This window comes from Colletotrichum spaethianum (assembly GCF_022836535.1).
Source record: "Colletotrichum spaethianum MAFF 239500 DNA, contig20, whole genome shotgun sequence".
NCBI classification, from domain to species: domain Eukaryota; kingdom Fungi; phylum Ascomycota; class Sordariomycetes; order Glomerellales; family Glomerellaceae; genus Colletotrichum; species Colletotrichum spaethianum.
This window is the reverse complement of record NW_026054790.1, coordinates 121,823-145,047: the sequence shown is the minus strand read 5'-3', so window position 1 is coordinate 145,047 and position 23,225 is coordinate 121,823. Positions and strand designations below refer to the sequence as shown.

The following is a 23,225-nucleotide window of genomic DNA, read 5'->3' as shown; positions in this document are numbered from 1 at the left end:
GCATACCCCAGTCCCTCATCTGTCTTGCAAATCTCAAGGCTCCATAGGAGAACCAAGTCTTCCTCCATCCAATCCCGATGATGGTCTATCCTGATCGCCATTCTCGGGTCACGAAATACCCTTTCTCTTGCCTCGAGACGTTCTTTGGTATTTGATGTGAGACATCCATTGCCGTTCCATGCCGAACCCCGGTCGTGCTCGCTTTTCCAGATGACCCTCCGGAAGTTACCACGTACCAGTATGTATCCACCGCTGACCATTCCAAAAGGATTTTCTGGCGTTGTCAAAGTTGTCTTAACGTCAATCAACTCGCATGTGATGTTGTTCGGCATTGTCTCGGGTAGCCACGCCAGAGGCATGTTGAAGCTTGCTCCGAAGCCTGTGATCTCGCCATTGACACTTGCCCAGGACCAAGAAGGGGCTGTATACCCTTTAGAATGCTTAGGAGACCCAGTGTATGACGCCGTGGTACAGAGCGCCTGCTCAAGGAAGTTGTCCCTCCACAACCCGGCGAAATACCCATCAACGCCCTTGCTCCGTCCATATTCTTCAGCCAGTGCCGCAATGCCTAACAGCTTGTCGTCCTCGATCGTGAGAAAGCGTTCGGAGTAAGATGCAATCAAGTAATTCCAACTTTGAGGGTGATTCATGTTCACGTGGATCTTACTCCCAGGATGGAAGGCCCAGTTGATCTCCTCGACTGTCAAGTGCGAACCGCACTCTGATCTGATACCTTCTAGACAGAGGAAGGTCAGCTCCCTCAGGCCATAAACTAAAACACGGGTAGATAATAATGTCTCCTGTAGTGTCCACCCTCTTTGGAACAGAGGAGCACTTGGTCTACACGAGTCGCCTTCTGGAACCAGAAGAACGTCCGAGAAGACGTTTTCATCGAAACGGGCCTTCATCTTGATGGGTCGCCACATTTCTCGAGGTCTGAGAAATCCGGTCTTGCTTGTAACCGCTTCTGATGGTGCTATTGTTATTTGTGAGCTTCGGTAGATCGCGTGCATCATTGCGATTTCTTTCATCTTGTCATTATCGTCGTCTTGGATGATGCACATCGCATCAACCCACAAATATGACAGCCCGATCTGAATTGTGACTATGGCAGCGTCCTGAATCGTAGATGGCAAGGTGGAAAATTGAATATGATCTTGGTAAGACTCAAAGTTGGATCGTAATGTTTTCGCATCTTGGTCTCCACCCCAACAGTAAGAAAGAGTCACGTAAGGTGCTATGGGTGGCTCAGTTGAGAGTTTGATCTTTGGATATTGAGGAGTCCCCGAAACATGAAGCAGTCTCGTGGGAACGAATGTGTTCGATCGGGACGAGCACTTCGGATGGCTTCTCTGGCATTCGTGTATCCATTGTTTGACCCGACGGTAGCTCAGCTCAGAGTTCGAGACTAGGTTAGGTGGGAGGTGACCTATTAATGCGCCGGAACGAGGTTGGTCGCCTTCATAAATAGATTAGCACAATTTTATTGACCTGCGAAGTTGGAAGATCCTACCGTCAGCAGGGTAAACCTCATACGCCTCACCATACCCATCCGTATCGGGTCCCTTCCAGGCGAGATAAAATATCATCTTGATGTTGGTATCCTTTTGCACAAGTACGTACGCAACTTCATCTCCATCTAACTCTTTCTTCTGCCTCGTTTGAAAGAATGATCGCCGTTCTTTCGGAGCTCTCTTGAAGAAATCACAGCCAAGCTTCGCCTTTTCCCGGGCATATTGAGCAGTGAAACCACCTTCAGGCCCAGGATATTGGCGGCCTTGGTTGAGATTCGTGCTACCTCGATAATTCAGTCGAAAATGACGAAAATCGATTTCCCACTCCCCACAGTGAGCGCAAAAGTGAGGGGCTAGGGCCGGTTGGCTGGATATGAGCTCGTGGAGTTCTATTGCGGTTGCAGCATCTTCCTTTGAATTAACATATTTGGCCTCACCCGACCCGTCTGCTCCGAGTCTTGAAGGAAGAATTCGTCCCCTATCTGCAGTTGTGTCTTCTGAATCGGAATCCGGGGATTCGTGTTGGTGTCCTTCACGCTTCTCTGCAGGGAGCCAGCAGTGGCGGCTAGGCTACTAGTTCATCAGAATCAATAGAAGATGGTGTTTGTGGTGGTTCAGCTCACGTATGCTTCCTCCACCTTTCGCTCGATGCGGCGCTTTGCTGGTGCAGTCAGCATTTCCACAGCAACTCCAACGTGAGAAGCCTGAAAGATTACCCTGGAAGCGAACGGATGATGATAGAAGCTCCCAAACGGCGAACAAGGGTCAGGGAGCGAGAGGTGATTTTAGGGGAAAGAAAGTTAGCTAAGAAGTCAGGCCCATCAGTGGGGGGTCAGAAGTGTGGAATCACCCCACCTTAAAGCGCGTCCTGACGCGTCTTCCTCTATGCATCGATTTTTTCCTTTCTCCCATAACTTCAGGAAATAGAGGCCGATTTACAAGCTTTTTCTTCTCATTTATCAGGAAATCGAAAGCCTAACGATAAGTTATCAAGAGATCAGCAGATCGCAATTGTGGCCTTTATGCTAGCTGGCCAAAGTTACCGCAACGCGGCTATGGTCTTTAACTGCTCCTATAAGGCAGTCGCCAACACACTTCAACAATACCAAGAAAGCCAATCTTTTAAGTCTATGCCCCAAAAAGGCAAGCCGCTGAAACTTAATAAGCAAAAGAAAAGGGCAATTATCAGGTTTACTTACTATAACTTCCGGGTTACCTACTTAAAGCTTACTAAGTCTTAAAAAGGCTAAGTTAACCTTAGTACTATTAAGTAGACTTTATAAGGCGTTAACTTTTGCAAATAGAAGGCTATAAAAAGGCTATTTATTACTAGAAAAGTAGCATTAAAGAGGCTTACTTTTACTAAAAAATAGCTATAAAAAATCAAAAAGTTAATAATAGTACCCTTATCTCTAGACTTACCTCTTATATAGGCCTTTTTGCTAATTTTCTTCTTATACAGACCCAGTTCTCTAACGAGAGCTCATACCAAAATAACTCCTTATTGCCCTTAGCCTAAGTATTTAGATTCCCTTCTAAGCACTAAAATAAGCAATTTATTAACCTAATAAGCTACATTAAAGCAAATATTTTAATTATAGTATAGGCAATAATATAAAAAAAGGGTTAAAATAAGCTTATTTTTCTTATAAGAGATATAATTACCTAAAGGCAAAAATATAGCTCTAATAGCTATATATCATACCTAGAAGAAAAATATCTTTTTAATAAAGACAAAACATATTATTTTATATATAATAACGCGCCTATACATAATGCTACAAAGACCATAGATTAGATACTTAACTATAACCGAGCCAATCGTTGATGATGCGAAGTAAACGCCCTGTGTCTCTCATGCGCAACACTACCTTCACTCCATGCTGTAACGCAGCAAGGTCAGAAGCAAGTATGTGAAAATTAGAGTGTGTATATTGACCGAAATGTGAGTTTGTAAGCCGCCATTGCGCTTTAGCCAGTTGCAGATGAATCATTTGTAGTGAGAGCCGTCAAGCCTAACTGTGCTGGGTATGATGATCCCCGGCCCGAGATTGTCAGGCATCGACTGATTTGGGTTCCGATCACAACCCCGACGCTGAATTTGAGTCCGCTGCGCAATGCATCATACAACTCGAGTGTCATTCTCAGAGACCTTTACACCTAGTCGTAGAAGCTTACTTTCATCAAGAAAGTAAAAAATATATACTTCATTAAATTCCTCAGTTATGAGGACTTCTTCATGTTCAAATTTGAGGCTTGATTTCATCTCCCGTCTACTTCTCTTCTTTTTCTTCTTCATTTTCGCACCCGACTCACAGATAGTGAGGCTTCGGGTGTGCTGGGCGCCAATGAGGCACTGAGGAGGAACATGGCATTGACTGTACCACTAAGGGTATTAAGAGGTTCTTCTGCAGATAAAGGCAATCATCTCTCATACAGGAACTTGACTGCCTCATGAATTTCCTTGATGACGATACTTCCTAGCAATCAAATAAGTCCTCAACATTACGCCCAAATTGATCGAGAACCTGGATGAATGAGGCTATTCTGTGCTCTGGTTCGTGACCACGCCCAGTACCTGGCGTGGGAGCGGATGCTCCACCATCTTGCTTACCTCCTCAGGGCTGAACCACCCCGCCATTGTTAGCGCCGTATTACAGCTGAATTGATCGCTTCGGTGTGAGGAGGCGTGAGACAGGCAGGCGGAAAAGTCCCAATTTGGTCGTCAGCGAGACTGAACAGTCCGCTCTCTGCCCTATTTAGGCAGGCAACAGCTGTCTTGGTGAGAACTCCGGTTTGACAACGTCCTACTTTATAACTGGCGGATGTTCCACAACATCAAGGAGTTGAACCCAGAAGCACGACTTATGCAGATGCAATTGTTGACCAAGATGGGACCGGATATCATTCCTCGCTTGGCCGTTGGCCTAATGTACCTTGATGCTGTCACCGCAGCACCTTCAGACGCGCCGTTCAACCTGCGTCCATTCAAAATCGACCTTGCGAAGGGTGTGCCGCGGATGCTGGATCTCGTCAGAGACACTCGCCTTCCCGAGAAACCCCAATACCCCGGTGTTGGATCTAACTGGGGCATTGATCTGGATGTGCTCAAAAGCCTCCAGAAGCAATGGTTGGAAAAGTTTGACTGGAAAAAGGAGGAAAAGTCGATGAATAGGTCAATTCCCGCGCTTCCAACTCAATCTTGGTGAGCGGTAATCATACTTACCTAAGCGTGTTCAGCTTCAAGCACTTTACAGCAGACATTGAGGGCTTGAATATCCACTTTATCCATGAAAAGTCTAAGAATCCCGACGCTATACCGCTCATTTTGAACCACGGCTGGCCGGGATCGTTTCTTGAGTTCGCACCCATTATCAAGAAACTCACCGAGACGGCCAAGACTTCTACCGGGAAATCGGTTTCTTTCAACGTGGTCGTGCCGTCATTGCCAGGCTTCGCCTTTTCCTCATCGCCTCCCGGAAACTGGACCCTTGACGATACTGCTCGCGTGTACAACACGCTCATGACCAAGGTACTCGGCTACAAGACGTTTGCCGCGCACGGAACGTCTCATGGGGCGCCGCTTACTTTTACATTGTACGATGTGTTCAACACAACAACGAGGGCTGCACATTTTGTTTTCATTCCTTTCCTCCCCACGCCGGCTGAGCAGATCACAGCCATGAACATCACGCTGTCGCCGCTGGAGCAGTTTGAACTTGACAGGTCCACTGCTTGGGGAATCACCGGCAATGCGTATTTCCTTGAACACACTACCAAGGTAGGCCAATGGAAAACCGTGCCCCCGTACAGATTATCCAGTGAGTAACTTTTCTCCCAAAGCCGAACACTATTGGACTAGCTCTTTACGACAATCCCGTGGGGCAATTGGCGTGGATCGGCGAGAAGTATATCAGCTGTAAGTGTGCCTTTATTTTATTTGACGCGTCCAAATTCTGCACAGGCAGAAAAACAGACTAACACGCGTGTACTTGCACGAAGGGTCCGACCCCAACGCTGGGAAATCTCCCTCTATCCTGAATCACAATGAGATTTTGCGTTGTATCTCCCTGTATTACCTGACGCACTCGTTTGTCTCTTCCGTCTACACATACGCACAAGACCCTGGTGCTTTCGAGAGGGTATACCGTAAGGCCAGTACCGATGCTCCGATGCTGGTCAGCTATTTCAAGTACATGGTAGGCTTTTGGCCAAAGGAGGTATTGCATTTGCTGGGAAACTTGACTGTCTATAGAAGTGAGTACTACCCTTCTTATGCAAGGAGTGGAACATAATCCTGACAGGTGCCGCAGATCACGAGTTCGGAGGCAACTTTGCTGGGCTTGACAATCCAGCTGCCCTGCTTGGGGATCTGAGAGAGATCGGAACATATTGGAGTTAACTAGTGGTAAAGCGTTGCGGGCGGTGCGATATCCAGTAGACTAGGCAGAGAAAGATTTTTTGAGGTTTTCCGTTCATTGTCTCAACTAATTCACAGTGAAATCATATCGAGAGATTAAAAAGATGCTGACGCTTGTGAATGATGTAGCACTGGACGTCCCACGGTGTTGTGTTGTGTTAATGGCTGAAATAGACCAAGTTGAAGGATTGCACCTGAGAAATCCTTCAGCAACCTATGATGAATATACACAGAAAGAAATGGCAATACGATAAGTCCGAACTGTAATCTACAGACTATACGATTCTATCTCTCTATTTTGAATGCTTAATGTCCTTCCATGATGACAAACTAATTTTTTTAAACACCGCTCTGGTTTTGTCGTTGCACCAAAGCATCACTTCACTTTGAATGTAATTTAGACCAAGTTCTGTCATTCTGGGATAGCAGACAATGGTTTTGTTTTTTAATTCGGGGGCGAGCTTCCAAATTTTCTCCTTTATAGGCTGGCTTCCTGCAGAATAAAAATGGCTTATCTTCTTCTTTAAGCTACTATCGTGCTGACATTCTTATCCATCACAGGTACGTAACGGCATATCTCGCTCGGCCTTGGACGCAGGAAGCATCTACTGGATGGTCTTAGCTCCCTCAGGGTCGTAAGCTGCAACCTCGACCTCTACACGCATTCCAGGCTGACCCAGCTTGGTGACGCCAACGCCAGTAAGAATAGGGCTGTGATTAGGCGCCCACTTCTTCACGTTCTCGATCATACGACCAAGAGCCTCAGGCGTCATGGCCTCGTCAAGCGCGTAGAGGCGAATGCGGTAAACTTGAGACCAGCCCTGGCCACCGGCCTCCTTGAGGGCAAGGTCGATGTTGGTAAAGACCTGGTCAATCTCCTCAAGGAGATCTGAAGAGATTTCGCCCGTCTTCGGGCACCAACCACCTGCGAGGTCCGTTAGCTTAAAGCAGGTATTTGAAAGGTTATTTGCCCCGTATGTTTGTCCGCGTGGTGATGTGCAAGACAATTCCTGTAGGAACACAACACGTGGGAAGCAGAAACTTAGGGTTCTCACCTTGACCCGCGGTCTCAATGCGGTCGCCTACACGAACGGCTTGGTGATAGTTCATCTGCTCCAGGAGACGGGCACCATGGTCCTTGTAGGAGAAGTAGCGAAGACCAGACATGTCGGGCGTTGAAGGCTAACTAGAAGCTTTTTGGGCAAAGGGAGTAGGGATACTGGCTCAATTGAAGGGGAAAATACCCCAAGACGTAAGAGATGAACGGGAGATGGGTTGTGATAGTCGTATAGGGCCTGTTCGGGTTGTTCATGGCGTTCTTGGGTGTTTGTTTTAAAGGTTCAGCCCAAAGACTAGGAACGACGTGGGGGCAGAGCATGATGTGGTTCTACACCTATCTAGGATAGTAAGGGATCCTGCAGGTTTCGCCGCGTCTCAGCCTCTTGTTTTCCAGGACGGCGGTGGATAATGCGGGAAAGATATTGTGCAGTCACCGGATGACAGGGCAACCTAGGTACAGTTGTAACTCGATCCCGAAGTTGTGCAGGATGAGTAAGAGTTGCGGAAGCGCCAAGCAGGCACAGAGGTGACGCCCAGCCGACCCGGCTGGGACGACTAAATCCAGCAGCGAATGGCTACTGCTGTGTGTCTCACAGCAGGCTACATAATTCAGATTCGCTAGAAACTACATATTCCACCAGGTCATTTCCACGGGAGCGGGGTAACTGCCCAGGAAATGGCAACATGTGGCGGCTCAGCCGTCGGCGGTAACCAGATCTAGCCAAATCCGACCATACGTTGGGCTACTTAGCTATCTGACGTTATGGTTGGTCATGAACCGATGCGGGACTTACGTCTTCTACCATGTTAACTTGGCAATCTTGGCAGTCAGCTCTTACAGCTTCGCAACGTTCTTGGCATCCAGCGACAAACAAGCCAGCTAGCAGACTGTACATAGTACTGGCACATAACGCCATGCCAAGAGACACAGAAGGGATGCACAGGGAGTAGGACTCTCATACATGCACTGCCCCCTTCGGATAGTTGGTTCCTCCGTTGCAGTGGCAGCAAGTGTCCATTTGTGTCAGAAATCTCAAAGCACTTTCGTGATCTGCGGTAGAACGCCCACTTCTGCGTTAGGCAGACGTGGCCAACTAAGTATTCAACGACTAGGCTGATTTAAGACAATACCTGCGAGGAAAGTTCCACTTCGGTAGAATCAATTAGACTTGAGCCGAGCTGGGCCTCAACCGAGCTTGGCGAAAGCCTCAGCAATTTAATGCTCCCCAAAGTGCATTACGTGGGGTGTATGAAGTTAGGCTTGGATCGATACTGGCTTGTCGAAAGTAGGGGTTCTCATACAATGCCATGTTTTTTTCTTGTTATTGCTTATTTGAAAGGCAGGCGCAACGTTAAAATTCCGTCACTATCCGCCATAGTCAACAATTTGTAGCCACCATCACAAAGCTGATACTCGCACTCAAACCCAATTTTATCGTCAGATTTCACACCAGCCTTGTACTGCAATACCAGCATCCTGCCACCCGGATCTATCGGAAACCATGTGCGACAACACCCAATCGCCTTCTTTCCGGCCTCTCTCCGTTTTGGTGATTGGAGCTAATGGCTTCCTTGGTTTGGCGATCTGCCGGGCCTTCCTTCGAGCCGCAGCGTCAACTCCCCTCGACCATCCAGGTGCGAATACTGCGGTATGCCCATATCGTGTCTACGGTCTGGTACGTCGGTCTTCTGCCGCGCACGACCTCTCAGTCAACGAAGTCATTCCAATTGTTGGTGATCTCGCCGACACTGAGAACACTCTGCGAGACATTCTTTCCTATAGTTCAAGGTGGGATGTCATCGTGACCTGCACCGAACCTGGGAAGACAGACAAGGTTGCTGAGGCTGAACACTGGAACGCGCTCTTCAAGTTGGTTGTCGGCCTTACCGAAACATCAAACCAAGTAGCATCTGCTTCGCCTGAGTTCAGGCGCCCTTATGTGCTGTGGTCCTCGGGCTGCAAGGACTATGGCACCACTCGTTTCCTCGGCGACCCGGACCTACGGCCCCATTCCGAGACGTCGTCACTTGATGCGCCTGCTCCTATACGAGGCCGAACAGACGCTGCCTTGAAGGCCTTAGAGTTGGCGCAAAATAGCCGCAGCGGAGGGTCGCCGGGGTTCGATGTTGCCATCGTTCGAGCGACACCTATTTACGGATACAGTGCAAGTTACTTTGGTGCAGCGTTCGAATATGCCTCCTACGCCAAGAACGCCAAGTCTTCCAACGAATCCATCGCGGACGGCCAGACTCTTGATTTCGCTGCGGATGCAGAGACCATCTTGCACTCACTTCACGTTGACGATTGTGCAGACGCTTACGTGGCGCTGGCCACGACGGCACTCCTTGACAATGTGAACGGCAAGGGGAACGCAAACGTCGCAGAGGGGGTATTCAACGTCTCCGGCCGGCGCTATGAGACGTTGCGGGAGGTCGGCATGGCGTTGGCGGCTGAGTACGGCTTCCTCGGTGGGGCCCGCTTCGGCCTATCCCTGGACGAGATCTCAGGGCCAATAAACGACCTGACAGGTCAGTTGGTCTTTGGGTGGAGTCAGTGGGTTGCTAGCGACAAAATCAGGGCCGTTACGGGCTGGACGGATAAGCGGCCGCTGTTCTCCGAGAATCTGCGGGTATACCGCTTGGCGTATGAGGCTGCAAAGGTCCAGGGTAATGACAATGTGGATAGCATCTCGAGGCGTATGGCGGGGGACTGGAGTGAGAGGAAATAAACTGCTCAATCTGCTCGATAGGACAAACGTCCTCAGCCAGTAACCACCAATCAACATGCAACGGGGGTGAAGTACACTCACCGGGACCTACTAGACTGGGATGGTGTAGACGGCTGTCGTGCATATCCGGAACGCCAAGCTGAAGATGGGATGACTTAGAATTAACCTTGCTATTTGGGAATGTAATATGAAGCGAGGGGTACAAATCTGCATGGTTCAACACTAAAGTTCCAATCCCATCGGAAGTGACCGTACCGACCGAGATCCTTCCAGGGCATGATGACGCTTCTGAGGGATGTACCTGTGAGCCGTATTGGTCGTATATGTCTCACCCACATCAGCTTATGTGTCTCCGATTCCTCAGCCCTAACTTCCTGCGCGTTCACACAGGTGGCGTGGGGGCGGGATGCACGGTGCGGATAAAAGGGACGGTGGCTTGTGAACGACCTTATGCAGCCGGTCACCATTAGGCAGAAAGGTGCAAATTCGGGTTCAGTTAACAAAGATCCTGAAGATGATGCCAAGAATAAGCCTCCATTCCCTCGTCTGGTGAAGCGTCAATATTGCTAAACTGGGATAGATGCGAGTCAGCTCCGGCTGAAGGAACTCTACGAGCCGGCCCAGCCCGAGAAGGTCGTTCACAACAGAGTCCTTAAGGTCGCAGCTCCCCTTTACTGGTCATATAGGTATCCATATGTTCGCTGCCGTAAATACGTTGCAATAAGACCTTGATCATAAGGGTGTCAGTGATATCCCGAACTACGACGACCATCGTCAATGGTTATGCTGGCTAACGATTTAACCTCACGATGTTCGGAACCCTTATGCACGAGCCGGAAAGGCGACCGTTAATGTTCGTTGAGAACACTGACATATCATCGGCTCTAAGCCGAAATCGACGCGATAAGCCGCGTGTTTCATGCGAACTCTGTCGAACTCGAAAGGTAAGCTTGCTATGGCCAGTTATACGTGAGTTTGATGATGATCTGTGGTAACTAACAACTCATCTTGAATCGATTACAGGTGCGATGCAGTGGACAGACTCCGAGCTGCGAAAGATGTGCTGCCGTCGGTGCTAAGTGCAGGTATTTGTCTCGAGAGGCCCGGCGCAAGAAGGGGTCAACCAGTCGTAAGACCGAATCTTCTGCGCCAGACAGAGCCGAAAGTGGTAGCAATGTTGCTGGGGAAGAGGGAGAACAGAGTTGTGGAGAAGATGGTGCATGGGAGTCGGCACCTGAGCGGGGGGACAACGACGCGCAACCGTCAACAGCACAAACGGATATGGTCATTTTCGAGACCGACCTGGAGTTGGACTGCCGGGTAGACGTCCCTGGAAACTTTCTATCACCGTACTACATTGACGGCAGCAATGCTACTAAGGATATGGTATGGAAAGAGCTTGGATGAGAGAAGCACTCGTTGGTTTTATTTATCTCGTATACTGACTACAGACCAGGCCAACAGCATCGATTGTTTTGGCGGTGAACTCATGGGATCCATGTTTGGGGACTCGAGTGACTTGAGTAGCAAGTAGTCATCTCTCCCGCAAGATCGTTTCCGAGACTAACCCAAATTTGACCAGTGTTTGACGAAGAACTGCATCAAAACGGTTCAGACTTCAGAATAGAAAGCATGTCGCAGTCTTGGAAAGCATCCCGATATGACAAATACGTTAGCCGCAGAAACTCGTCGTTGTCTCCAGGAGACCCGCCGCAGCTATCTAACAGCCAGAACTCAAGTCGACAACCGACACACAGTCCCAGCCTGCCTTGTTGGTCGGATATGTTTTGCTTGGCATCGCTCAAGCACCGCAAAAGCTCAGCAAAACAAGAGATCGACGAGGATCATACACCTTCACATCCCAGCAAAAAGGATTCACAAGGGAATCAGGGGTGCCGGTGTCTGCACAATACAGCCTGCTTAGTTGAAGAACTAGGCACAAAGAGTGCCAATAGCGATCCTGTTACAATGGATGTCTTGCTGGGCTATTTTCGAGAGTCTTTGGCCAGCTGCGCGAGCATACTGAACTGCGAGAAGTGCACATTGGCAAGCGAAAACAACATGCTGTTGGCGATGGCAGGACGATACATGAGCGTTCTTTGCGAACGGATCATTCAAAGTTACGTTGAAATGCAACAATGCAACGACCGGCAGCCATCGGACATTAGATTCTCTCCAAAGCTATCAGAGCAAAGTACTTTCCAGTGCCTGAAATCCAAGGACGAAAGCGTTGCCTCCGGAAAGTCCACGGTCGACATGTGGCTATCAACCTACCGCATTGAGAATGGTCACGAGCGCGCCGAGGTGCTTCGATGCCTGGTAAAGGTTCAGATTTCCGAGTTTTGCAAACTACTCAGCAAGCTCAAAACGCGATCAGGAGGCCGTCAAGGCCATTTAGTACTGCTCTTAGAGGCCGAAGAAAGAACACGGACGGCTCTGGCAGCTCTACAAGCAATGGGGGATACCTGCATATAAAAGCGCCGTAGAACGCAAATTTTCAAGTGAAATCAATAGTATGGCGGCCCCTTACTATTGTTAAATCAAGAAGGTTGTTGCGATTCAGTAATTATTGACATAGGAAGAACGTATAAAGACCTAGAATACATACAGCAGTGCAGTCGACAAAGAGGACGCCTAGATTTACCAGTAAGCAGTTTGAGTTCACCGAAACCCATGCAGGCGCAAACAGAAATCGCTGTCAGGGATACAGGCAGGTAAACTCAGGCAAAGAAACCGGAGAATATAGTAGCTTGCTGGGCAAACGCTCGCTTCTGGCTCAAATGATACAGCCTAAGGCGTAAAATGAATGATGAGTGTGGAAACTTAGGTTTGGAAACTTTTGGGAGATTTGCCAGATGTAATAATTATTTCATCGCGCACACGATCATCAAAACGTTCCCAGCTACAAGCGAACGCTTGCCATTTTGTTCGACTGCGCAATCGCCCATTCCATCGCTCGTACTGCGGCCCTTACCTCGGCGTCATTCTGCGGTGGCTGATGGCCACCGCTATGCTCCATCTTCTTCATTATCCTCTCATTACACAAGCCCCGTGTGATTTCCGACATATCCCGCATAAAACCTAAATCGCGCTTGCCCTGACAAAAGACCGTTGGGATATTGATTTTCTCGCTGAGCAGCTGCGGTATCATCAGTCTGGGAGCATCCATTCCGTCTCCGTGGGTGTAGACACCCAGGTCATGGTCCGGTAGCATGGCTTTGCTCCGCTTTGCTGGCATGACGACCCGAGTAATCACGTCTATAAAAGCTGCTTCTTGGGTTCCAAGGCCCACATCGTCAACAGCAGATGTGATAGTTGAAAAGTCCAGTCGACGAGCACATACTTGCTTGATGATAACCTCAGCGAAACGCTCATCTGGAGAGAAAGCTAGGACAGGCGAGAAGCACATAGCAAAATTGAACGGTACGAGCCTGCCATGGACTTGCTGGTCATAAATGTATGCAAGCGCAAGAGAGGCGCCTTGACTGAAGCCGAGGACCCCGTCGAATGGGCCAAGCTCGTCGATGGTTATCTCCAAGTTCTCCATAGCATCTCTCATCTGGCTCCGCGCGTATCCTGCCGTATGCGAGAAGAAAGGGCCCTGGAGATGGGAGGCCATACCTAATAGATCAGATTCCCCTGCAATCAGCTATCTTTCCTCACTAATCTCAGCTATAAGATTGCAATCTTACTTACCAGGACCCCGTATGGACATTTCGGGCCCATCAACGAAGATGAAGTCATAGCTTGGGTCGGCAGCTTTGAGAAACGGCCCAAACTGGCTTTCGCATATAGCACCAGAGCTGCCTACCCCATGAAGACACAAGATTCTCATGATGATCTTAAATCAGATGAAAGACCTTGCTGTAATCTAGCGTGTGTTGGTATCGACTTGCCGAAGGTGAGGGATGCGAATTTGGATACAGTTCAGATTTAACGCTGTTCGATTGACTATACAGTGTCAGAAAAGTTCTCCTTCTGGGTTCTCCAGAATATTCCGAGACAATACCGTCAAGAACTCGGTAACGATGGGAATTTGGCACTAAGAGTCGAGGGCGGTCACGGAAATTGTCCGATTTGGCATTTGCCGAACATCAAAGAAGAAGCTGACGACCGCTTTGGGAATCGGTGTGGCTCAGCCTCATCAAGAAAGAGAGCCAAGTGTAACGAGACGGGACGGACGGGGTTCGGCGAGAGAACGGAGAATAATTAGCGGGAATTTCAAACGGAAGACTTCGGCGTTTCACCGACAACGTGACGCCCTGTTAGACTTGTCTCTTGATCGGAAATACCCTATGGAGACATGAAATTACGGCTTGGTTATCGTTGAATATCCATACGTTCTTAGAAAAGCTTCATAAACAGAGCCATTTATCCGGTAGATTAATTTGAACTCAGAACATCTGCATCATTTCTTGTTATCATAGACAAGACAAGCTTCGCGGCTACATTCGCCATCGACAAAGGACGACAAGACGACAGAACCACTAAGCCCCTTTACCCTACGAGAAAGACACAATGACGGAAATCGATCAACAAGAGCCAATCGCCATCATTGGGGCCGCATGTCGACTCCCTGGTGAGGTCTCGTCCCTAGGCGACTTGTGGGACATGATCAGCCATGAGAGGACCGGGCATGGCAAGATCCCTGCTGACCGTTGGGATGCCGATGTCCTTCACCATCCGGATCAAGATCGCAAGGGATCTGTGAGTTGATTGGAAAATCCTGCTACCATCTGCTACAGATGCTAATAGTTCCGTAGATGGCTGTCAAAAATGGATACTTCCTTAAGGAAGACATTAGTCACTTCGATGCCCCCTTTTTCTCAACCACGGCTAAAGAGGCTGCGTCTATGGACCCAGTGAAGAGACTTCTTCTTGAGGTCAGCTATGAGAGTATTGAGAACGGTGAGTCCTTCTGGTCATAGTCACCAGAGCCGTCACTGGCTGCTTTCCCTGCTTTTCTTAGTGTTGGGCTAACACAATTCCCCCGTAGCTGGTATCCCCGTGGAGAGCTTAATGAACTCTCAAACAGGATGTTACGTTGGATGCATGACCGACGATTACGAACTGTTGTCACTTCACGACATATATGACCTTGGCCATACTGCTGCGTCGGCTATCAGCGAGGCCATGACCGCAAATAGAGTGTCTTGGTTCTTTGGTCTGCGTGGTCCCAGTCTGACGCTTGATACTGCTTGCTCGTCAAGTCTGTACGCTCTCCACCTGGCGTGCCAGTCGTTGAAACTAAAAGAAACGAACATGGTAGGCTACTGTTGCTTCCGAAGACAACACCAGAATTGACTAAATCGGAATCTAGGGCCTCGTTGCAGGAGTAAACCTCATTTTGAACCCCAACACTATGCATCAGCTCTCCGCTATGCACATGTTGAGTCCTGAGGGCATTTCTCACACTTTCGACGACCGCGCTAACGGATACGGCCGTGGAGAGGGAATCGGATGTCTTGTTGTAAAGCGTCTTTCGGACGCTCTTCGAGATGGCGATACCATTCGAGCCGTGATTCGTCACACTGGTGCTAATGCAGACGGTAAAACGCCCAGCATTACCCAGCCCAGCTCAGACGCCCAGGCCGAGCTCATTCGAAGAACCTACGATGCAGCGGGGTTGCCTTTGTCGTCGACCCAGTACTTTGAGGCTCATGGAACTGGTACACCTGTCGGGGTATGTTCCTGGACTTTATTCTGCTGATGAATGACTTCGCCTAATGTTCCGTCTCAGGATCCCATCGAACTTAGGGCCATTGCATCTACTCTAGGTGCCGCCCGAACAGCCGAGGGACTTGGTCCTCTCTACGTGGGTAGCATAAAACCCAGCGTTGGACACACTGAAGGTTGCTCAGGCTTAGCAGGTGTCTTCAAAGCCGTGGTTTGTCTGGAGAAGGGCATGCTTGTTCCCACGTACGGAGTCGAGCGGGTAAACCCTAAGCTGACGCTGGATGAATGGAACCTCAAGTTGCCTCCATCGACCATGAAATGGCCTAGCTCCGGTCAACGTCGGATTAGTATCAACTCCTTTGGATTCGGCGGAGCCAACGCACACGCCATTCTCGATGATGCCCATCACTATCTGAGCGCTCGTGGCCTTATCGGCAAGCATAACACGAAGGTGCATGTCTCTAGTGAAAACTCGTCCGAATCAGGCATCAGTATGGGACCTGAAACGCCGATGAGCGAGCTTGACAGCAAGGCCGCCCGACAGCTGTTCGTTTTCTCTACCAAGGATCAGTCTGGCATCCAGCGCCTATCATCTTTGTATTCCAATGAACTTCCCAGCTCAGGTTTGGACAAAGAGGACACCTACTACCTCAGCAATCTGGCATACACGCTTGCGGTCCGGCGTTCACATCACGACTTTCGCAGCTTCGCTGTGGCCTCATCGCTCGCTGAGCTTAAGACGCAGCTGTCCAAGGGTCTGCCGAAGATGAAGCGGTCCTCGCGCCAGGACAACAACTTGATCTTTGTATTCACCGGTCAAGGTGCCCAGTGGCCAGCTATGGGAAAGCAACTTCTTAGCAACCCTGTGTTCAGGCAAAGCGTTGAAAAGTCACAGTTATTCCTCAAGGCCCTTGGTTGTGAGTGGGATACCATCCGAGAATTGTCAGAGGAGGAGAACTCCAATATCTCGCTTCCAGAGTTCAGTCAGACGCTGTGCACGGTACTCCAGGTTGCTCTAGTGGACTTATTGAGATACTGGGCTATCACCCCGAAGGCTACTGTTGGCCACTCCAGCGGAGAGATCGGTAAGATTATACTCTGAATACCCTGGGACCAAGATAAATCAACTGATCATGAACAGCCGCCGCCTACGCAGCATCATACATCACTCACGGCGATGCCATCAAGATCGCCTATGTCCGTGGCCTCAGCTCCAGCTGCGTCACTCGGAAGGGTGCGATGATGGCTGTTGGCTTGTCAAGAGACGAGGCGCAAGGCTATCTTGCACAAGTCCCTTCGCAATCAGTCGTCGTAGCATGCATCAACAGTCCTTCCAGCCTGACGCTCTCTGGCGACATCGATGCCATTGATAGCCTCGAGAAGATCATCTCTGCAGACGGCAAGTTCGCTCGCAAGCTTAAGGTCAAGACGGCCTACCACTCTCCACATATGCTCGACGTCTCTCAGGGGTACCTTGAGCGGATTGGTCACGTTTCTACTTTATCTGGTGGCGAAACGATCATGTTCTCGTCTCTCACGGGCAAGAGAGTTGACCCCCAGGAGCTGAATGCCCATTACTGGGTAAACAACATGTGCGCCCCCGTGGAGTTCTCCGCGGCTCTTTCATCTCTCCTTTCTCTCACTGCGGTATCCGGAAGTGGTCGCGGTAAGGCAATGCCAGTTCGTTGGGGCGGACTCATTGAGCTTGGTCCCCATTCCGCTCTGCAAGGACCCGTGCAGCAGAACATTGCCGCCAGCACCAGCAAAACAGCAAAGGAAGCACCGTACATGTCGATGATTCTCCGCGGAAAAGATGCTAATGAGACGGCTCTGACGGTGGCTGGAAAGCTTTGGGCAATGGGAGTTGGAGTTAATCTCTCCTCTGTCAGCGGAGATGACCGCACCTCGTTGATCATGGGACCGCAAGCCCTTACGGACCTGCCACCTTACCCATGGAACCACGGCAGGAGTTTTTGGCACGAGGCATATTCTACAAAGTCGAACCGCTTCCCAGCGGCCCCGAGAACGGATCTGTTGGGTGTACCAGAGGATCTCCAAAACAGTTTGGAGCCTAGGTGGAAGAACTACCTCAGGATCTCGGAGAACCCATGGATCGAAGATCACAAAATCACTGGTACCATCTTGTACCCTGCCGCCGGCATGCTTGTGATGGCTCTTGAAGGCGTACTCCAGATCTCGGGTGCGCCAGACAAGATACACGGTTTCCGATTTCGGAACGTTAGCTTTGAGCGTGGCTTGGTCGTGGCCTCTGGTGATGATGCGGCCGTTGAGACCCGTCTCAGCCTGCAGCCGCACCAGACTATTCCGGGTCAATGGCAATTCACCATCTTCTCCACCACCACCGGAACATCTTGGACCAAGCACTGCAGTGGGAGTATCTGTCTGGAATACGCTACCGCAGACAATGGCATCGAGAACTCTCCTGTTGACCCCGCTTGGATCCAGCAGTCTAAGACTTACAGGAGTCTTATCGGAGACAAAGTTATCGAAGAGGTGGACGTTGATACGTTCTATGACCATCTACAGACCATTGGCATGGAATACGGTCCTCTCTTTCGGAACGTGGTGTCACTGACAGCAGTCCCGACTCAGAAATCCTCTTATGGCATCGTCATCATCCCCGATACACTATCGGCGATGCCTGCAAACTTTGAGTACCCTCATATTATGCACCCTGCCACCATGGATGCCATCTTTCATCTTCTCCTGGCAGCCGTAAATGACGGCAAACCAGTTGATGAAGCTGCAGTACCCTACAGCATCGACGACATGTTCGTGGCTTCCGCGCAGCCTCAGGGTGCTGGAAGTCGGTTTTCCGGCTATGGCAACGTCGGCTCGATGTCGAAGGACGGCCACGAGATTGTAGGGAATTTGATCGTCTCGGACGAGGCTTGGTCTGCACCGAAACTCGTTGTGAAGGGATTTGCTCTGCGCAAGGTCACGTCTGCCGATGGAGCAAGCGCCAGCACCGCCACTGTGAGCGCCATGAGGAAGTGTGCCCGGGTGGAGTGGAGCGAAGACATCGACTTCCTCAAGACTGGTGGCGATGTTTCAAGACTTCGGCATATGCCTGGCCATGAAACTGGTTCTCTCAGCTTGTGGCTGGACCGTCTTACGCACAAGAAGCCCGTAGTGGAAGTTCTCGTGGTTCTGAACAATGACTGGATTAATTTTATCGAAACTATTCGCGATTTACAGGCTCGCGGAGGCCGATGCCGAGGAATTTCGAAAACTACTTTTGTGGTAACAAAAGCCTCCGACTTAGACATGATGCGCGCCGTGGAAATAAGCTTGGATTGCGAGGTCAAGCTCTGGGACGTCGACATTGAAGAAGAGGGTCTCCTTTCTGCTGACAGCACGCAGGACTTGATCTTGCTTATTGGCTCTGGCGCGCTTGAGGTCAACTCCGATGCTATTTCCAAGGTTCAAAAGATGTTGTCGCCTCAAGGATACCTTGTCGTTGTCTCAACTGAAGAGTCGCAGTCCAAGATCAAGCCGATGTTGGAGAAGCAAGGATTCTCTAAAACTTTTACTGTTTCCGGAGACTCTCATAACGCTTTCCTGGTGGCAAGCGTACACTCTAGTTCTGGCTCCGAAATCTCAAAAGCTCCTGCCGAGGTCCATCTACTTGTGCCATCCCTCACATCGGCCGAGGCATCTACCTTCGCATCCAACCTCATCGCAACTCTGTCTGCTGCCGGCATTGTGGTGCACTCCACAACACTTAACTTGGAGAATGTCGCAGGCCTAATGGGCAAGCACGTCATCTCTCTCCTCGAGCTTGAGTCACCTCTCATCTATTCCTGGAATGAAGACCAGTTCACGTCTTTCAAGTCACTTGTGTCGTCGGTGGCGCACCTATTCTGGCTCACCCGAGGCGGTGTCATTGAGTCATGGAACGGCGGCGTCGAGTTCGCACCTGCACAAGGCCTTTTGCGTGTCATGCGCAATGAGTACTCCCTTTCAGCCTTGCCGCACTTGGACCTCTCAAGTGATTTTGATCCTACCAGCGTGTATAACGCCTCTTTGGTTGCCGATGTTTGGCGAAGCTCGTTGGCCAACGAGGCAGAAATGGAATACGCCGAGTTTCAAGGTGCGATCCATGTGCCCCGTGCCATCGAGGACTCCGGGTTCGACGGCGACTTGCAGCTGGCCAGCGGCATTGCACGTCCTGTGCGTGCGTCGCTTGCTGAATCTGGAAAACCCATGAAACTTGCCTCTGCTGTGGAAGAGGGAGACTTCCTCTGGGTCGAAGATGAAGAAGCCGAAGCGACGCTGCAGCCTGACCAAGTCGAGATCCAGGTGGAGTTTGTTGGCTTGCCCGAGACTGCGTCTTCAATAGATGACGCTGTCGTTCCACAATTGGCTCGAGAAGCAGTTGGTCTTGTTGTGCGCTGTGGTACTGGCGTCAAGACCGTTAGTGCCGGCCAGCGCGTGGTGGTTTTTGGAACGGATACTTGCAAGACTTGCGTTCGCCAAACAGAATCACTTGTTGCACCTGTGCCAGCAGAACTGCTCGCAGATCAAGCTGCTGCTCTACCGAGTGTCTTTATTGCAGCCCAATATTCTCTTCTCGAAATTGCTGGCCTGGGCAAGGGGCAGTCGGTACTTATCCATGATGCTGCAACCGCCTTGGGCCAAGCTGCAGTACAGGTCTCTCAGTCAGTTGGCGCCGAGGTTTTCGCTCTGGTAGCGTCCAAAGAGCAGAAGGCTATCCTCTCTGAGCAATATGGAATCCCCCCGACGCGCATCTTCGACTACAACTTGCAACACTTCATCGCCGCAATTGAGCAGGCGACCGATCGTCGCGGGTTAGATGTGATTTTGAGCATCTACCAGCATGGCCCATCCGTCCTAGCGTCCACGGCTGCCCTCGGAGAGTTTGGATTCTTCGTCGATTTGGCTGGTGCCAACTCGGGCGCTCCGGAGATCAGCCTGCCGATCCAAAAGCGAAATGCTACTCTCGCACGTGTCGATATGGATCGTGTACAAAAGGTTAAGCCAAATGTCATTCAGTCCCTATTCCAGAGGGCATTCAGCGCGCCTATTACGCCCATTCATCCCACCACCGTATTCTCCGTTACCAACACCGCCCTAGCAGTAGACTGGCTGAGAACACAGAAACACGGGAAAGTAGTGCTTTCATTTGATGATTCTGATTTGATTTTCACGCCGCCACCCCCCGCAAAGAAACTGGTTTTGGATGAACAGGGCACGTACGTCTTGGCTGGTGGCCTAGGAGCGTTGGGTCTTGACATTGCCTCAATGATGATTGACCACGGTGCCAAGCACCTCGTCTTCTTGTCGAGATCGGGCGGTAGCAAGAACGAACATGACCTGGAGAATTTCCGCAACCGAGGGGTCAATGTGGAGGCTTATAAGTGTGATGTCAATCAAGCTGAGAGTGTGACACATGTCTTCGGCAAGCTAAAGGACAAGGGCCGGATTGTCAAAGGACTCATTCAATGCGCCATGGTATTGGAGGTGAGTATTGCACTACTTGATAATCGCATCTCAGTCAAACCGTAGCTGACAAAGGCCACAGGACAGCATCTTCGAGAACATGACCCATGAGAAGTGGATACGAGCCTTCATGCCCAAGACCCGCGGATCAAGTAATCTCCTGTCTCAACTCTCTGCCAGCGACGCTCCCTTTTTCATCATGCTCTCCTCCATCACAGGAATCATTGGCAACACTGCACAGGCCAATTACGCTTCAGGCAACACATTTGAAGACGCCCTTGCTCATTACGCGCGGAAGCATCTCGGCATCGCAGCTACCAGTATCGATGTCGGCTTGGTTTCTGACTCGTCGCACTTTACTTCGGCTGGAGAGTTTGGCGAGTTGGAGGACTATCTTCACATGTATCAACACGGATGGAGCGGTCTCCAGTGTACGCTTGATGAGCTTCGGATTGCGCTGCGGGCCGTCATGAGTGGCGCAACCGCTGACGGGCAAGAAGTCGCAGCCCAGATGGTATTGGGTCTTGGAGACTCTCTCATCCGGAATGAAGGAGCCACAGGGTTTGAGAGGGACAGAAAGTTTGACCACCGGGTCGTCCAGCCCATCAGCTCTGCCGGAGATGGCATTGCCAAGGGCTTAAGCGTTGGCGAGAAGCTAGCCAAAGCGACCACCGCTGGAGAGGCAGCCACGGCTGTCGAAGTGAGCTTGAAGATCCAGATTGCAGCCGCTATTGGTGTCGAGGTGGATGAGGTGGACGGACAAAAGCCGCTACCCGAATTTGGAGGTGAGCCACTCCCCTTTGCAAGTTTCGTCATTGCGAAATTCTTTCTACTGGAAAGACTTTTCTGATTTCAACAAAATACTGACATTTTTTCACAGTCGACTCGCTGAAGGCTGTCGAGATGCGCAACAGAGCCCTCAGAGAGATGCAGAGTGATGTCTCCGTTTTCGAATTGTTGAGTGCAACGCCGTTGACAGACCTTGCCGCCAAGATTGCATCAAGAAGTGCGCTAGTGAAGCTGGATGCTGATGAGCTTGCATAAGGATAACGTAAGTACAGACTAGAGTTAATGATTTCGTCAATGACGTATCTGAATTTATTAGTCAACTCGTCGTCAGTTCTGTATTTCACTTGTTTTGGTGAAAGGCTTCGAGGTTACCTTATTTAGGGAATACACTGTCGTTCACAGATGCTTATCTGCCCTTGGCTACACAAGGTTATTGTAAAACTTCTAATTCAGTATAACACATCAACTAATGATTTCCGCCTGTTTTTTTGCGAGTTGGTCACCATTTGTACGCGTCTTATTGGTGAATATGTCAAGTATGGCTTTGACAAGGCCTTTATATCATCCAAGTTGAACTTGGACAGCGAGTGAGATAAATATCTTCCCATGGGACTAAAGAATCTTCCCCCTCTTATTTTTTATTCGTTCAAGTGACAGTCTCTGTTGAAAATTCTACGTGATGCACGTCTTTCAATCCCAGTACACATCATTACTTGGATTCCATCTGCTCTCATCAAATTACTTCTATTAAATACATGCAGCCTAGCCTAAGTCACTACCGTTTGCTTTTGCTTCCTAGGCTCCTGCCTTCCAACCTAAGATATCTGACAAGCTGTAGTCTTGGAATCGGTTTCAGTTACGGTTCAGCCGCGGAATCACAGGCGGGTATGAAAATACGTCTCTCTCCTGTTTCAGTGTTCTGCTGAACTGATGGTAAAGATAACCAAAGCCTACACAACTGAACGATGAGCCTACTAGTAGTGAAACACAAACAACCCGGAGCAGATTGCTGCTTCCATCGGATGTTTCCATGCCGGTTTCACCGCTACTCGCATGGGTTCCGTAGAGCCTTGCGCATATTAATACCGCCAACATGGCAAGGGTTGCAACCAAGCTCCATGGCAGACGGCTCAAAATCCTCAACGTCTCCTGGAGACCAGTGACGCCTTTTCTGGTCGCCTTTGAGGATAAGATTTCCACAGTATTGTTTGTGGCGGTCTGAGAGGTCGTCGATTCTTTAAGGGGTCGCGCAGTATTCGTATCGTCGGCCATGCGATTGACCAAGAACCGCTGCATTGTTTCGATTGCCTCTGCTGTGTGGCCAGCAAAGTCGAATGACTCAGTAGCATCGGTACCGGCGCATTCTACCAGGACTTCGATGCCCCCTGGGTGGTCTTCGGCAAAAGTAGTCAGGTCATAGACTGTCTATAATGTCAGCCCCGTAGGCTTATTTGTAATAGTCGTTGCATCAATGATTTGCGTACCTTTTCCATGCACTCCTACCCATAAGTCCTGCCGACTCTTATGCCGGCTGAGGACATCGGCGGTGATGAC

General features: G+C 49.9%; 6 protein-coding genes across 6 annotated transcripts; 4 read left to right on the top strand and 2 right to left on the bottom strand.

Annotated features, from left to right (window-relative positions):
- Window positions 1–4,405: 4,405 nt before the first annotated feature.
- Window positions 4,406–5,890, top strand: ColSpa_07740 (putative epoxide hydrolase; the record flags this gene model as incomplete). Its single annotated transcript, XM_049273952.1, has 5 exons — window positions 4,406–4,689; window positions 4,746–5,295; window positions 5,358–5,433; window positions 5,517–5,713; window positions 5,819–5,890. The coding sequence occupies 5 exons, from the start codon at window positions 4,406–4,408 to the stop codon at window positions 5,888–5,890; spliced, it is 1,179 nt and encodes a 392-aa protein (XP_049129909.1).
- Window positions 5,891–6,539: 649 nt separating this feature from the next.
- On the bottom strand, window positions 6,540–7,101 carry ColSpa_07739 (RutC family protein; the record flags this gene model as incomplete). The annotated part of the gene is made up of 2 exons (XM_049273951.1): window positions 6,540–6,859; window positions 6,990–7,101. 2 exons carry the CDS (start codon window positions 7,099–7,101, stop codon window positions 6,540–6,542), a joined length of 432 nt encoding a protein of 143 aa, XP_049129908.1.
- Window positions 7,102–8,644: 1,543 nt separating this feature from the next.
- ColSpa_07738 (uncharacterized protein) lies at window positions 8,645–9,722 on the top strand (the record flags this gene model as incomplete). The annotated part of the gene is made up of 2 exons (XM_049273950.1): window positions 8,645–8,669; window positions 8,704–9,722. 2 exons carry the CDS (start codon window positions 8,645–8,647, stop codon window positions 9,720–9,722), a joined length of 1,044 nt encoding a protein of 347 aa, XP_049129907.1.
- Window positions 9,723–10,531: 809 nt separating this feature from the next.
- ColSpa_07737 (uncharacterized protein) lies at window positions 10,532–11,129 on the top strand (the record flags this gene model as incomplete). The annotated part of the gene is made up of 2 exons (XM_049273949.1): window positions 10,532–10,575; window positions 10,808–11,129. The coding sequence occupies 2 exons, from the start codon at window positions 10,532–10,534 to the stop codon at window positions 11,127–11,129; spliced, it is 366 nt and encodes a 121-aa protein (XP_049129906.1).
- Window positions 11,130–12,624: 1,495 nt separating this feature from the next.
- Window positions 12,625–13,437, bottom strand: ColSpa_07736 (hydrolase FUB4; the record flags this gene model as incomplete). The annotated part of the gene is made up of 2 exons (XM_049273948.1): window positions 12,625–13,298; window positions 13,419–13,437. The coding sequence occupies 2 exons, from the start codon at window positions 13,435–13,437 to the stop codon at window positions 12,625–12,627; spliced, it is 693 nt and encodes a 230-aa protein (XP_049129905.1).
- An 803-nt stretch (window positions 13,438–14,240) lies between these two features.
- Window positions 14,241–21,926, top strand: ColSpa_07735 (reducing polyketide synthase FUB1; the record flags this gene model as incomplete). Its single annotated transcript, XM_049273947.1, has 8 exons — window positions 14,241–14,429; window positions 14,486–14,630; window positions 14,719–14,987; window positions 15,043–15,405; window positions 15,463–16,483; window positions 16,540–20,903; window positions 20,965–21,667; window positions 21,763–21,926. The coding sequence occupies 8 exons, from the start codon at window positions 14,241–14,243 to the stop codon at window positions 21,924–21,926; spliced, it is 7,218 nt and encodes a 2,405-aa protein (XP_049129904.1).
- Window positions 21,927–23,225: the final 1,299 nt, after the last annotated feature.